This window comes from Festucalex cinctus, chromosome 19 (assembly GCF_051991245.1).
Source record: "Festucalex cinctus isolate MCC-2025b chromosome 19, RoL_Fcin_1.0, whole genome shotgun sequence".
NCBI lineage: Eukaryota > Metazoa > Chordata > Actinopteri > Syngnathiformes > Syngnathidae > Festucalex > Festucalex cinctus.
In genome coordinates, this window is record NC_135429.1 from 4,074,811 (window position 1) to 4,088,115 (window position 13,305).

At 42.8% G+C, this 13,305-nt stretch overlaps 2 protein-coding genes across 11 annotated transcripts; one reads left to right on the forward strand and one right to left on the reverse strand.

Annotated features, from left to right (window-relative positions):
- Nucleotides 1-929: 929 nt before the first annotated feature.
- On the reverse strand, nt 930-9,141 carry LOC144007287 (transmembrane protein 74-like). 10 transcript variants are annotated; one of them, XM_077506759.1, is made up of 5 exons: nt 8,390-9,141; nt 7,123-7,181; nt 3,658-3,770; nt 3,193-3,308; nt 930-2,330 (listed from the first exon to the last, which is right to left on the reverse strand). In XM_077506759.1, exon 5 carries the CDS (start codon nt 2,033-2,035, stop codon nt 1,424-1,426), a length of 612 nt encoding a protein of 203 aa, XP_077362885.1. In that variant the 5' UTR covers nt 2,036-2,330; nt 3,193-3,308; nt 3,658-3,770; nt 7,123-7,181; nt 8,390-9,141; the 3' UTR covers nt 930-1,423. The 10 variants fall into 10 exon arrangements, with proteins under 10 accessions (XP_077362885.1, XP_077362880.1, XP_077362883.1 ...); XM_077506760.1 differs by lacking the exon at nt 8,390-9,141 and adding exons at nt 3,405-3,515; nt 7,540-8,066 and having other exon boundaries at nt 2,050-3,308; XM_077506754.1 differs by having other exon boundaries at nt 930-3,515.
- On the forward strand, nt 7,574-11,321 carry trhrb (thyrotropin-releasing hormone receptor b). The gene is made up of 2 exons (XM_077506750.1): nt 7,574-8,884; nt 9,690-11,321. The coding sequence occupies exons 1-2, from the start codon at nt 8,096-8,098 to the stop codon at nt 10,137-10,139; spliced, it is 1,239 nt and encodes a 412-aa protein (XP_077362876.1). The 5' UTR covers nt 7,574-8,095; the 3' UTR covers nt 10,140-11,321.
- The last annotated feature ends 1,984 nt before the right edge of the window (nt 11,322-13,305 follow it).

The following is a 13,305-nucleotide window of genomic DNA, read 5'->3' on the forward strand; positions in this document are numbered from 1 at the left end:
ATAGCAACGAGGTCGGCCTGTTGCTACGGAGAAACCGCGGCGAAGGAGGCGGGCGCACGGCAGAGGATGACACCTCTGCTTTACACTGGCTTTTTTTTTTTTTTTCCCCTTGACGTACGTCGAGTTGGATTGTTAACGTGTAGTGGAACTACAAAGCAAATGCGGCAACGCAAGGTCGCCTTCCGACACTTGTCATCATCATCGTGCGCGCGTTAAGTTCGCCTCGGGTTGTCTCCGCCGCGTGTTTGGGATCCAAAGTGCCTTTTAAGATGATAAAGTGTTGAAACTTGACAGCACTTCAGCAGCTCTAAAGTGTGTTTTATTGCGCTGCGCGGCTCTGTCAAAATAATGAAAATGTGTTTCCGTCTCGCCAAGTGCTTTGGAAGTTTACACTTGTTTGCTTTGAAGAGCTTCGTATGGAAAATAAACCCTTGCTTAAGTTATGCCAGATGATCTTCGTCCTTGAACAGCATGATTCAATTATTACGCTTGAAGCTCAAATTATATTTCCTCATTGAAATGCATGGAAATGCTAATCCATTCTAGCTTCTCGAAAAAAAGTTATAGGCTACAATACTTTATGAAGACACAAGAGCCTTTCAGTCCCATAACTTCCAAGAACAAACATTACTACTGCACGTGAAGATGAGATTGAACCAAAAAAAATGACGAGATGTGGACCAAGAAAGGTGCCCTGAGGAACTCCGAGTTCTTTACTTTGAGTTCCAAATTAGTAGCTTTTTTTTTTTCCTTCTTTCCAACAACACAAAGGTGCTTATGTACTTTTATTAAAAGCTGGATTTTGATGACTGTTTTCAGTCAAAAATAAAAGAACTGGCCTCACTGTTCATCCACTTTTGGAGGGAAGTATAAATACAGACATGTGCTTATGATAAATGCAAACTTTTTCACGTTTTATTGAGGCTGACTCATACGTCCATGAGAAAGAACATTGAAAGCACGTGCATTCCTCAGCACAAATAATACATAAATACTGAACATTTCCAAGCTTAACGACATCCAACCGTGAGTCAAGGCGCAAACGCAATCGTTCGTTTGTTCATTCTTTAGCCCACTTGTGAGTCATTGAAGTCTCCAAAGGGACTTGAATGAATCAAAGTCGACATTTTGGAACTGGACTGTCTCCATTTTGATCTTTATCCAAGGGTTGATGTGCATTTAAGCCAAGTTCATGAGTCTCCGAGCATCATTAGTTCATCAGCAAGCCCCCCATGCACCCCCGCTGATGATCAGTTTCCCATGAACAGCTGCAATTCAGAAACACAATTACATGGATACAAATCTGGGGGGGAAAAAAAGAGCATTTAATCAATTTATTTTGGAGTTGTGTATCTAATACTCCCACCAAAAGACATCTCGAGTTCCGCTCAGTCCGTTGATGAGGTCAAAAAGTTGTTCCAATTCAAAACTCAGCCGAGTCATCGGCAAGGGCGGACAAACTGGCCCCGGGGTCCGAGTGGCCCCTGCACCCGATGGCCCCGTACAGATTGTGCTCGCGCTTCATGGCCGCGCGCGCCCGCAGGGCCCTCCTGCGCATCGCCTCCCCCTTCCACATGGACGCCATGAGCAGGCTGGAGAGCAGCACGCCGCCCAGCGTGAGCAGGCACAGGCCGGCGATGACGCAGCGGTCCAGGTGGGCGCCCAGCCGCGCTCGCTCCCGCTGCAGCCGCTCCATCTCGCGCGCCGCCACGCCGTCCCCCTCCTCGGGGACGCGCGCGTCCCGAGGCACCGCGTACGAGATGGCCACCAGGGAGATGCCCGTCACCAGGCAGGAGACGGCGGCGATGAAGCCGTAGTCCACCGAGCCCTCCGAGGACAGCTCCGAGAAGTCAACTTCCTCCTCCTCCTCCTCCTCCTCCTCTTCCAGTCCGCTCATCCGCTCCTCCTCCTCCTCCTCCGGGTCTTCTTCACCCGTCAAAGGGGCCTCATCCTCGGCTGCGCTCGGGCTCTCCCCCGCCGACGGAGCCGGCGCTGTGGCGCGCGACTGCGTCCCCGGGCTCGGCGTCACCCCCATGGAGGAAGGAGAGGAAGACGCAAAGTTTGCAAAGTGGCGCTCATCTTACGCGCGCTGCGCGAAAGGCGAGGAGGGGAGCGAGAGGAGTCGTTTGCACAGGCAAGTTCCGAGCTGCCTCCGCCGTCCTGTCAATTAGCGGGGAGCTGGTGGCAGACCCCTCCCCTCCCACGGACGCGCATCCGCGCCTTGGCTCACAGACGCCGGCTTGCAGTCGAGCAGAAGCGCGTCGATGCGATGACTTATTATGTCAGACATTGTTGGGTCAGGGGCGGGCAGCCGTCATCTCAGAAGCCACCTTTTTAGTCAAATAACCAAACTTTGAGGTCAAACATGCGGCTAAAAATAAGAAGGATTACTTTGATATTGAAATCACAAGTATTCACGATTATTTAGTGACATCAAAATGTTGTATTATTAGTAACTTGAAAAATAAACCAAAAGAACTTCAAAATTAAAAAAAAACAAAAAAAAAAACATCTGCTATGCACACTTTGGCCCCTTAGGGGCAGTGTGGTGCAGTGCATATGGAAATACTGCACACATTTCCAATGAGATGACAATTTTTGTTGTTTATCGTGACCTCCGCATACTCGTGGTTTGGCGCCCGTGGATTCACATGTTTAATTCCAAATTAAATTCATTATTTTCATTCTAATTATATATATATATATATTTTTTTATATTATTTTATTTGGTGGGTGTGAGTTTTTTTTGTCATAATTTTCCCATGTTTCTCAGGCAGGTGTCCAAACAATTCTTTTGAGGGCCACATACAGAAAATCAGAAGGACGCAAGGGCCACATCATGTTATGAAGAGAAATTGTGTTTAGTCCTAAAAAAAATGTACAAATAATTTATTTGTGCTTTTGCATGTTTAGAAACATGTTTAATTGTTTTTGTCTGTTTTGTTGTTGACTGTTCTTTAAACTGAAAATCTATAAATACTTAAAAAAAATATTTTTTAAAAATGGACAGCGGGCCGCAAATGGCCCTCGGGCCGTAGTTTGGACACCACTGTTGGAGGGGGCAACGATGAGTGTTGTGGTTTAACATTTTATTACTATTGTATATTCTATATGTCCGCCCACGATAGTCTAAACATGCCATTTTGAATCATATTTTGTTTGCGGAACACGAATGAAAGCAGATGAAGCCACCTGTTTTCAGCTACAAGCACATCAGGAGGCTGACATTTAACGCAGCACCGCCCCCTGCTGTCCACTGAGACTGACGTCAAAACGCCTTCGGACTTTTGCTGCATGGCACAGATCACCTGTTTGCAGTGAAGAGTGGAAGAAAAGCTCATTTCAGGGGAAAAAAAACAAAACATTAACCTGATGATGTGAAAATGTCACTATGCAATATTTACCAGCTGCTGATGTTGATAAATGAAAATAAGCTCGGGAAGGTTTATAAAAATGCCATAAATGTGGTGGAAAAAAAGGATTTTCCACTTGCTGAGCTCCTTATGGAAAGCCTCCTGCATGTGTGTTGCAGATGTAAGGTTACACTTCGCCAAAGGTCACAATTAAAAAGCAGTCAAGCACTCGTCCGTTCCGCCGCCTGGCTGAGAACAGACGCGAGTTACACCTTCCACTCTCTCGACATGGCACATTTCTTACTTGCGTGTGCGGAGGTGAACGGAGGACATTTTTGCGCTTTTCTGCTTCATTTGGCTTCTTGCTGCAAGTGTGAGAAGGCGGCAAACTCACGCGGCTTCCGCCCGTCCTTCCTTCTGAGAGAAGAAATTAGACAAAGGAAGACAAAGGTGCTATTTTTAAGCTCCGATTCAATTGTTGTTCTGCTTTACATTAACGAATGCGACTGAACGCCCCCGAGGCGGCGACAAAAGTAGCAGTTTGTTTGTTATTGACGTGCTGTTTATATTCTGAGCCACATTCATGCCTCATTATTTTACATGGAACTGGAAAACATGCGACTCTATATTCGTCACATATTTACATTTCATTTACATTCACACTGTTTCAATGCGCATGTATGAGCAGAAAAATGATTCAGGGTTTCCTATCACAAACAACTGAAACACGACTGACACGTTCTCACACACTACGGAAACCTTTCGCGCTCATACACTGTACTGTACACATTGTTAAAACAATCTCACACGCACTACAGAAACGTCTCACACTACTGAAATATGTTTTGCTCGAACACAATTTCATTAAATGCTCTCACACACTCCTGTTTTTGTTGTCATACACACTACTGAAATGCTCTCTTGAGCACAAAAAAACGAAAACGCTCTCCTAGACTACTGAAATGCTCTCAGTTGACACTAATGAAACACTCATGTAAACACTCAGCATTTAAATGCTCTCTAAGAACTCATACACTACTGAAACTCACACGCACAGCTGAAACATTCACACACACACTACTGAAACACAGTACTTAAACACTCTCAAACACACATACAATAGTTAAAGTTAAAGTAACACTCTCACGCATTATCAAAATATTTTTTGCTCACACACACTACTAAAATGCTCTCATGCAAATCACTCTCACACACAACTGAAGCACACGTTCACGCCACTGAAAAGCTCTCACACTAACTGATGAATCCCACGCATTTCTGAAACATTTGTTTTACTCACACACAACTGAAACGCTCAAACACACTACTGAAACATCCATCCATTTTCTTTCACCGCTTGCTCCTCACAAGGGTCGCGGGGGGTGCTGGAGCCTATCCCAGCTGGCTTCAGGCAGTAGGCTGGGTACACCCTGAACTGGTTGCCAGCCAATCGCAGACTACTGAAACACTCTCACATAAACTAATAATGTCTTCATTACAGTACATGACTGACTCACTCTCACTCACACTATTGAAATGCACTTTCACTCACTTCTGAAACACTCAAATTCCAGAAATATTTCATACGTTTACATACACTACTAAAATACTCTCATGTAAACTAATAAAACAATCTTACATCGACTACTGAAATGTTCTCATACAAACTATTGAAATGCATGCCACAGTGAGTACATCATATGATATGAGCATTTTGATTTGTGAAAGGATTCCAAGTATGTGTGAGAGCATTTCAGTAGTTGTCTGTTTTTTCCCCTCCTTGGATTAGATCTCAAGGCGCTTGAGCTTTTCCTAATATTTCAACCCTCTCATGTGTCGGAATACAGACAATCCTCTTTGTAAGAGCAGAATTTTGCACTGGATGTCATCAGAACGTGTGTACCTAATGAGGTGGCTGCTCAAACAAAAGATGAAATAATAAGACTGCCTCTCATACATAAGCATGACTGCCAGTGCCAGCACTCACCGTCACTTTAGTACAACACTCGCACGCAGGCCTGAGGGGCATCAGTCCAACAGGGCGCACACACACACACACACACACACAAATGGTGAAAGACGCCCGAGAAGAAGCTTTTGTCATGAGTAAATGTTGTTCATGAATAAAAGAATGGATCTTAAATATACATCTGACTCATCTCAAGTGTGACGTCACACAATCTGTGCTAAGAGCCCAAAGGGAAAATGGGGGGGGGGCACATGGGAGATGATGATGACAATGCTTTAGGATTTTAGGATTATGTTGGATTGAGATTAGATGAATAGGGATAAATTAAATGACATTGTCTCAATACCTTTTGGACCCAGCACTGGGTTAACGACAGCTTCATTTTGACCCAGCAGATTCAAGAGTGCACATAATGAGGGTGCATGCTAGCACGTGCACTTTGCAGAAAGGAGAAAGAAAAAACAAAAACATTATTGGAGCATGTTAACATCCACACGGGATCTTAGCGTGTACGCGTAAAAACTAATGTGTTCTGTCAGAGGACGTAATGGAGCGCCCATTAAAGCGAACCGGGTCAGGGTCGGACCACTCGCCAACTGCTTCCAGCTAGACATTCTCTCTTTGTGTGTGCGTGATTGACAGTTGCGTGTGTGTGTGAGTTTCTTCACGACAAACAACTCGACGAACATCCAAGCAGTTTTTATGGAGTTGTAGAAGGTCAAATGTAGAAATATCGGCGGTTTCAAATGAAAATCTCAAGATGATGTTTGGTAGCCTATTAAATCGGCACTTGTGACGTGCTGCTGATGCACACACAAGCACAGGAAAGCACGAGAAAAACAATTGTGCAATTGTATTTGTATAATTATAAGGGGAAAAAAAACATTAAATAAATATTATACGGAAACAATACTGGTTAAAATGAAACCAAGAAAAATATATGCAGAAAAATATTGGAAAAACTATTTAATTTATTGTGTTTAATTTTATTTTGCAAATTAAAATAAAATTTAAAAAAAAGCAAGAAATCAGAGGGCAAAAAGAAAAAATAAATAACATAAATTGACCAAATTCGAGTAAAACACAGCAGCACAGCTGGTAGTGAAAAAAGAAAACAAATTTTAAAAAATATTAAAAAAATATTTTACAAATTTAGAAAACATGTCATCTTTATTTATAACATTTTATATAAAAAGAATAGTTTATTGTATTTAAAAAAAAATAAGAATCTTACTTAAAAATAAGATAAAAATGTAAAAATTAATTATTAAAAAAATAGAATTTATTGTATATAAAATGTGTTTTAATTTAAATGATATTTTAAAAACAAGCATCATAAAGTACATGTAAAGGGGGCTTAAAAAAGGACTGAAAATTACAATTTTATTTACCAATAAAAATTAAGGGGAAAAATACATTGAAATAGTGTTAAAACAGCCCTTTACAAGTTAAAAAACAAAACAAAACAAAAACAATAAAAATAAAACAAGTTTATTTCCCAACAAAATTTAACAATATACGAATATAATTTAAATAATTCAGACTCATTACAAAATTAGTCTTCCCGCCAAAAAGTACAGCAATATTTTGTTTTTAATAATAAATTTAGTGTTGTTTTTTTTAAAGAAATATGAGGTAAAATTAGTGTACTGTTCATCTGTGTCCGCCAGGTGGCAGTAAAACCCTTGCAGACATATTGAGGCGGAAAATACTTTCGAAAGCATGATAAAATAAAATGTACATAACTTTTTTTGTTTTAATTTTTAATTTTTATTTTTTTTTAAATGTAAAACTCCTCACCTGTTACTTTTGCAACCTCATACGTGGAAGAACCTTTGACCTTTGCTAGGTGGGTCCACCTGAGAACCACAACACAGACAATTCTGGTGAGTCAAAGAGGACTGTTTCCTATTTTCTTCATTTCTTAGCTGGCGTGTGTGCACAGTTGGTGTGTGGAGGAGCGTCGACCGCCTCCACACTGGCTGGCCTCAACAGAAAAGAGACATGTTATTAAAAAAATAATAATAATAATAATAATAATAACGACAACAACAGTTGTGCCTCGCTCGCTGCCAGCCACCAACTCAAACGCTGCAGTTATTTCTCTGCCAGTCCCTTAAAAAGTCTTGTCCTAGTCACATGACGAAGATTTTTTACAACAACATCACATAAAATTGGATTTGATGGCGGAAAAAAAATCGCAAAATGTCCACTTACATGCATGTCATCGTGTAGGCTGAGACGAGTTAACCAATTATGACCAGGAAACCAAATATGGCCAACGTTACACATGACGTCATAGCTGCGTGCGTAATGAGAGTTTGTGCTAAAAAAAAAAAAAAAAAAAAGGAAGCAACAGAACAACGGAGGTAGAATTTTACGCCCAAATCGCTGTAGTTTAGTGGCGAGGGCTGCACTTTTACGCACAGCTCAAATGGAAAAATGTTTTGGTGCAACGGTGGAATTTTTCCGACTTGCGTTTTGACGCACAATTCCAAAACTCTCGGAGATTAATTTTTTGACGCATCCCTGTTTCGATGGTGAAGAAATGGGACTTTTACGCACAGCTTTGTACAAGAATAACAAAACGAAATTGCGAGATTGACTTTTACGCACATCTTTGGCTGCGAGGAGGACGACTTTTACGCACACGTTCCACTTCCGTGGGCACGTCCATCACACATGCGCACGCGCGCCGGCACAACGTCCCGGCAAGCGCACCGCTCTTAAAAAGCAAACCAAAAAGCGACTCTTCTCTTCTCGACCAGGCCGAATGGAGAACTCGACCGGGCAGACTTTGGGCGTGTGGACGGACTCGAGCGTGCAGTACAAGGTGGTCAGCACGGCGCTGCTGCTGCTCATCTGCTCGGCGGGCGTGGTGGGCAACGCCATGGTGGTGCTGGTGGTGCTGACCACCAAGCACATGCGCACGCCCACCAACTGCTACCTGGTGAGCCTGGCCGCCGCCGACCTGATGGTGCTGACGGCGGCCGGCTTGCCCACGGCGGCCGACGGCGCGTTCGGCTCCTGGGTGTTTGGTCGCTCGGGGTGCCTGTGCATCACGTACCTGCAGTACCTCGGCATCAACGCGTCGTCGTGCTCCATCACCGCCTTCACCATCGAGCGCTACATCGCCATCTGCCATCCCATCAAGGCGCAGTTCCTGTGCACGCTGTCCCGCGCCAAGAAGATCATCGCCCTTGTTTGGACGCTGACGTGCGCCTACTGCGTCATGTGGTTCTACCTGGCCGACCTGCAGGTGCTGGTTTACGACAACGCCAGGGTGACGGCGTGCGGCTACCGGGTGTCCAGGAAGCTCTACCTGCCCGTGTACTTCTTCGACTTCGGGGTGTTCTTCGTGGTGCCGCTGCTGCTGAGCGCGGTGCTGTACGGGCTGATCGGGCGCATCCTCTTCCTCAACCCGCTGCCCGCGGACCCCAAGGAGCGGCGGCCGCTGCAGCGGCAGAGGCACAACAACAACAACGACGACGACGAGCACGAGGGCAAGAGGAGCTGCAGGGACTCCAGGCACTCCAGTTCCACCGCGGCCTCGCGGCGACAGGTGGGAACCTGAATCGGGTTACCCGATTGCGCACACGGACTAAATATTAGGGACACCGACATCGTTGACATGCTAGCTTGGGCTTTTGGAACTTTGCTGAATTTTTTTGGGGGGAAAATCCAGCTCGGGAAAAATAGATAAATGTATAAATAAATTGGGCTACCAATGAACAGGGATGTAACGATACAGGCAATATCGTGATATCGCGATATTAAAACTGCCACAATATATCGTCGTTGTCATGTCACAATATTGAAAGCAGCACAACTGTCAACAAAGTCGGGTTAATTTCCATGTGTGCAGTTCCAGCACCCCCTGGTGGCTTTCTTTTAGTGCAGTTAAATTTTTACAAGGCATGTTTTGGCCCTTCTATGTTTAAAATCCATGCTATTGGTCAGATGAAGCGGAAGAGTCACGTAAGTGCCTCAATATGAAGTGTTTTGAGAGATTGTAGGTTGTTTATAAGCATTGCTGAAATGTACAAAAGCACAATATTGTATTTTATTTTTTTAGTGTGAGCTCATTTTTCTTTTTTTGCAATTTTGTTACCTTTTTTTTTTTTTGTATCGCCATCCTCCCCACAATATCGTGAAAATTATCGTATCGTGACCTTCATATCGTGATGTTCGCTACATCCATACCAATGAATGACTTAACCACATGCAGTTTAGACATTTTTCTTTCATGTACCACTAGAGGGCGCTCATGCACCACTAATACAGGCCTCTGTTTGACATCCAACATGGCTCTCATTTTCCCAAAACGCTGACCCGGTGCAACATGTGCGTGTCGATCCCCGCGCCAGGTGACCAAGATGCTGGCAGTGGTGGTGATCCTGTTCGGCGCGCTGTGGATGCCGTACCGCACGCTGGTGGTGGTCAACTCCTTCCTGGACCGCCCGTACCTGAACAGCTGGTTCCTGCTCTTCTGCCGCGTGTGCGTGTACCTCAACAGCGCCGTCAACCCGCTCATCTACAACGCCATGTCGCAGAAGTTCCGCGCCGCCTTCCTCAAGATCTGCCGGTGCGGCCGGCGGCGGCGCTCCGACAAGCCGGCGGCCGGACCTTATTACAGCGCGGCGCTCAGCTACAGCGCCGTCAAGGACTCGTCGGCGGTCGACAGCGTCGAGCACTTCGCCACCGACGTGGAGGAGGTGACCGTCGCCGACGGGTTGCTGGAGGAGCACGAGGCCGTCTTCGCCGGAGCCTCCTCGTCACCCTCCTATGGGAGAGTGGACTTCAAGATGGCGGCTTGATAAGGTGGAGATCAGAAGAGGAGGTTCGACGTGGAGTCAACACTCGATCGCAAGTTTCACATCCTCTGTCACGCCAAGGCACTTTTTTTATACTCCAAAAATATCCTCATTTGAATGTGATTTGTTTGTGTTGAATAATTTAAATACCGAACGCGGTCATCTATGTAACATGGGCTCATTGAGTGTGGACATGCTAGATAGAAGCACAACATGGATTAGGGCTGGGCAATATATATCGGAAAAAATAAAAGTATCGATATCGCGATATTGGCCCATGCAATATGCATATCGCAAAGACACGCAATATGTGTCATAATATGGAATGATATGCGTTTATCTGAATTTGAACAGTCAGACACAAACTTAAATGGGCACAACCATTCAATTGTTTAACATTGTCTAAGATAATTATAATTAATTAATTAAATATTATATAATTCTGTATATATTATAATTTATTTCTTGTTTATTAAATAAATATATATATTTATGTGTATAAATAATAAATACATGTAAATTTATTTAAATGAATTATAATTAATTAATTCAATGTGAAAAAAAAATGAAAATGTTGGTTCTTTAGGTAAATGTTAAATATCACAGTAATATCGATTAGTGCTGTCACTATTAAATATTTTTAGAATCGACTAATCTATCGATTATTCAATCGATTAATCGACTAATCAGATTCATCTTAATTTTGCTTTAAAGTGTATTACAAAATCATTTTTTTCCACCCCTAATTACAGTTGATTAACCAATGATTGGTGTTTATTTCATATACTTCGTATTCGTATAGTGATTTAAAAAAAAGGTGGAGGGGGATTGATGTATAATGTTACCAGTTCGGCCATTGTTTTCCAAAGTACGAACAGATGTTTGCAAATGTCTTATTTTGATTAAACACAGAAGATAATCAGTCTTTGTTCATAAACAACGACAACAATTACTGTTGGAATGCTGAAATCACACTATTTTGACCGTTTTTAAATGACAAAATGGCTCAAAACAATTACTTGATTATTAAAATAGTTGTTGATTAATTTGATAAATGATTACTTGTCGCTAAAATAATTTGACAGCTCTAATATTGATATCGCTTATCCCGTTTTTTCAATATCGTGCAGCCCGAGCATGGGTGCTAATTCTTCGCGTGTGTCCAAGACAACAGTAAAAAAAACAAAAAAACAAAACAAACAAAAACAAAACAAAAACAGCAAACAAAAAAAACCCGCAAAAAATTCCTTCTTTCCTTTTGTTTTCTCATTGTGGAGTGTTGTGTATTTTCTCCGAAAGACGTGATTGGCTAAGAGGACCTTGCACATGACAATTACCTGGGAAACGCCTCTTTTACGCAAACCCCTCCTTTCTCCCCCTTCACGGTCGCGGAGGCAGACGGAAAGAAGGCCGACCGCCGTCTCCTAGCAACCGCATCCCTGATTGACGAGATGCTCATAAAGGAGCCGGTAATTGAAGCAGTTATGTGTATCAAAAACGCCGTTTCGTGCTTTATGTTCACGTGAACTTTAAAACTCCCACCTCCACGAGCCGAGAAAAGCATCTTTTTGTTGAGCCGCTGTTCTGTTGTTGCTTGTAATCGGCGGGATGTAATTGGCTGTCGGCAGCAGCGGGAGACGCGACGGCGGTGGAGGAGGAGGAAGATGCTGATAAACAGTGGTTATCTATTGTGTGTTTATGTGAAGTACGTGTGCGCAAGCCTGTGGTTTGTGTGACTTATTAAACAAACAAAAAAAAAAGAAGTATTTTTATATTGATTATTGGCCATCTTTGACAACTGGATGTTGTTTAGTTGTGAGTCATAATGAAGTTGCTACCGTAGGTGGAAAGTGGTGCTGTGCTGCTAATAAAGATGTTTGTGGAAATGGGATTGAGGCTTTTTTTTTTATAAATTTTTTTATTATTATTTGGACTCGCCCCGAACGAACGAACGAACGCAACCGCTCTCGTATAAGCTCTCATCAGACAAGCCGGGTGTCCCTAATGTTGTGCACTTCACGTTGCTGTTTATGCGTTCTTCCCTATTGCCTTGGGGATGGGGATAATCTAAAATAGTCTTCTTTTAAGGCACGAGACGAGGTGACCCTGTGTCAGACGCCCTGATGTGGGCGACGTGCACGGAACACTTTATTAGTAAGAGCGTGTCGCCGGCGCAACTTTTCCAAATCGAGAGGGAAATGAGCGAAAGGCGACCCACTGACTCCGAAGGCCTCTTTGCACGTCTACTTTGGGTCTGCTAATAAAAACAGGCAGGGAGGCGAGATTCAATTGCACGCCGCTAATGACATTACACGTGGCTTTTCCACAACAACAAAACACTGGGAAAGAGGACGAGGCAATGGGAAAAAAAAAAAGCCAATTGCGAGGATAGACATCGTTACCTGGGGGATTTTGTGCACGAATGAGAACAGCTAAAAAAAAAACAAAAAAACATAAGAGTAAAAATACCTTGACATACTATAAATGTAAATGCGACATACAGAAAATCTATTTCACAAAATATGCCAATAATCATGTCCAAACACACTCACTTCATCAAATGAGCCTACAACCGTCGCTTTTTGTCGGCGTAAAAAACAGGATGGAAGAGGATTTGAGATTGAATGATTTTCAGCAAAAAACAAGGCTGAGCTGAAATACTTCCCGTTTTCTTCTTCTTCTTTTTTTTACATTTAAGAAGTGGTAGATGAAAGTGTGATGCCATCTAGTGGACATTGGTATTACACCTACAGTAATTGAGTGGCAGAAAAAAATAGTTATATAGTTTACCCCCAAAAAATTAGTGGGGCCGCAAACATGGAACCACAGTTGGGATTACTCTACTTCCATAATAAAATAGTACAAGAATAAGGACAGATTTTATCCAGTTAAAAGTTGTATTTTTGCAATAAAATAGTTGGAATTTGTTGGAAAATGACAAGAATTAAGTCCATTTCCCCCCCCAAAAGAATATGGTATTTTTTATCTTGAAAGATGAATATATTTTTATTATTTATTATTTTATTATTATTAGTATTTTTAATCAGAGAGCTACTAGAGAATCAGAGCGCCAGTCTTGGACAAAGATTTCCGTAATGATATCAGATTGCGTATTGATAGCGCATCATGAGTGATAACGAGGCACACGGGGTGAAAACACTCTCGCATC

What these genes read in the sequence shown, in the direction of transcription:
- LOC144007287 (XM_077506756.1), bottom strand. Translation starts at nt 2,035, where the DNA reads ATGGGGGTGACGCCGAGCCCGGGGACGCAGTCGCGCGCCACAGCGCCG.
- trhrb (XM_077506750.1), top strand. Translation starts at nt 8,096, where the DNA reads ATGGAGAACTCGACCGGGCAGACTTTGGGCGTGTGGACGGACTCGAGC. An exon ending in CCGCGGCCTCGCGGCGACAG is followed by an intron (nt 8,885 to 9,689) that starts GTGGGAACCTGA and finishes TCCCCGCGCCAG; the next exon opens with GTGACCAAGATGCTGGCAGT.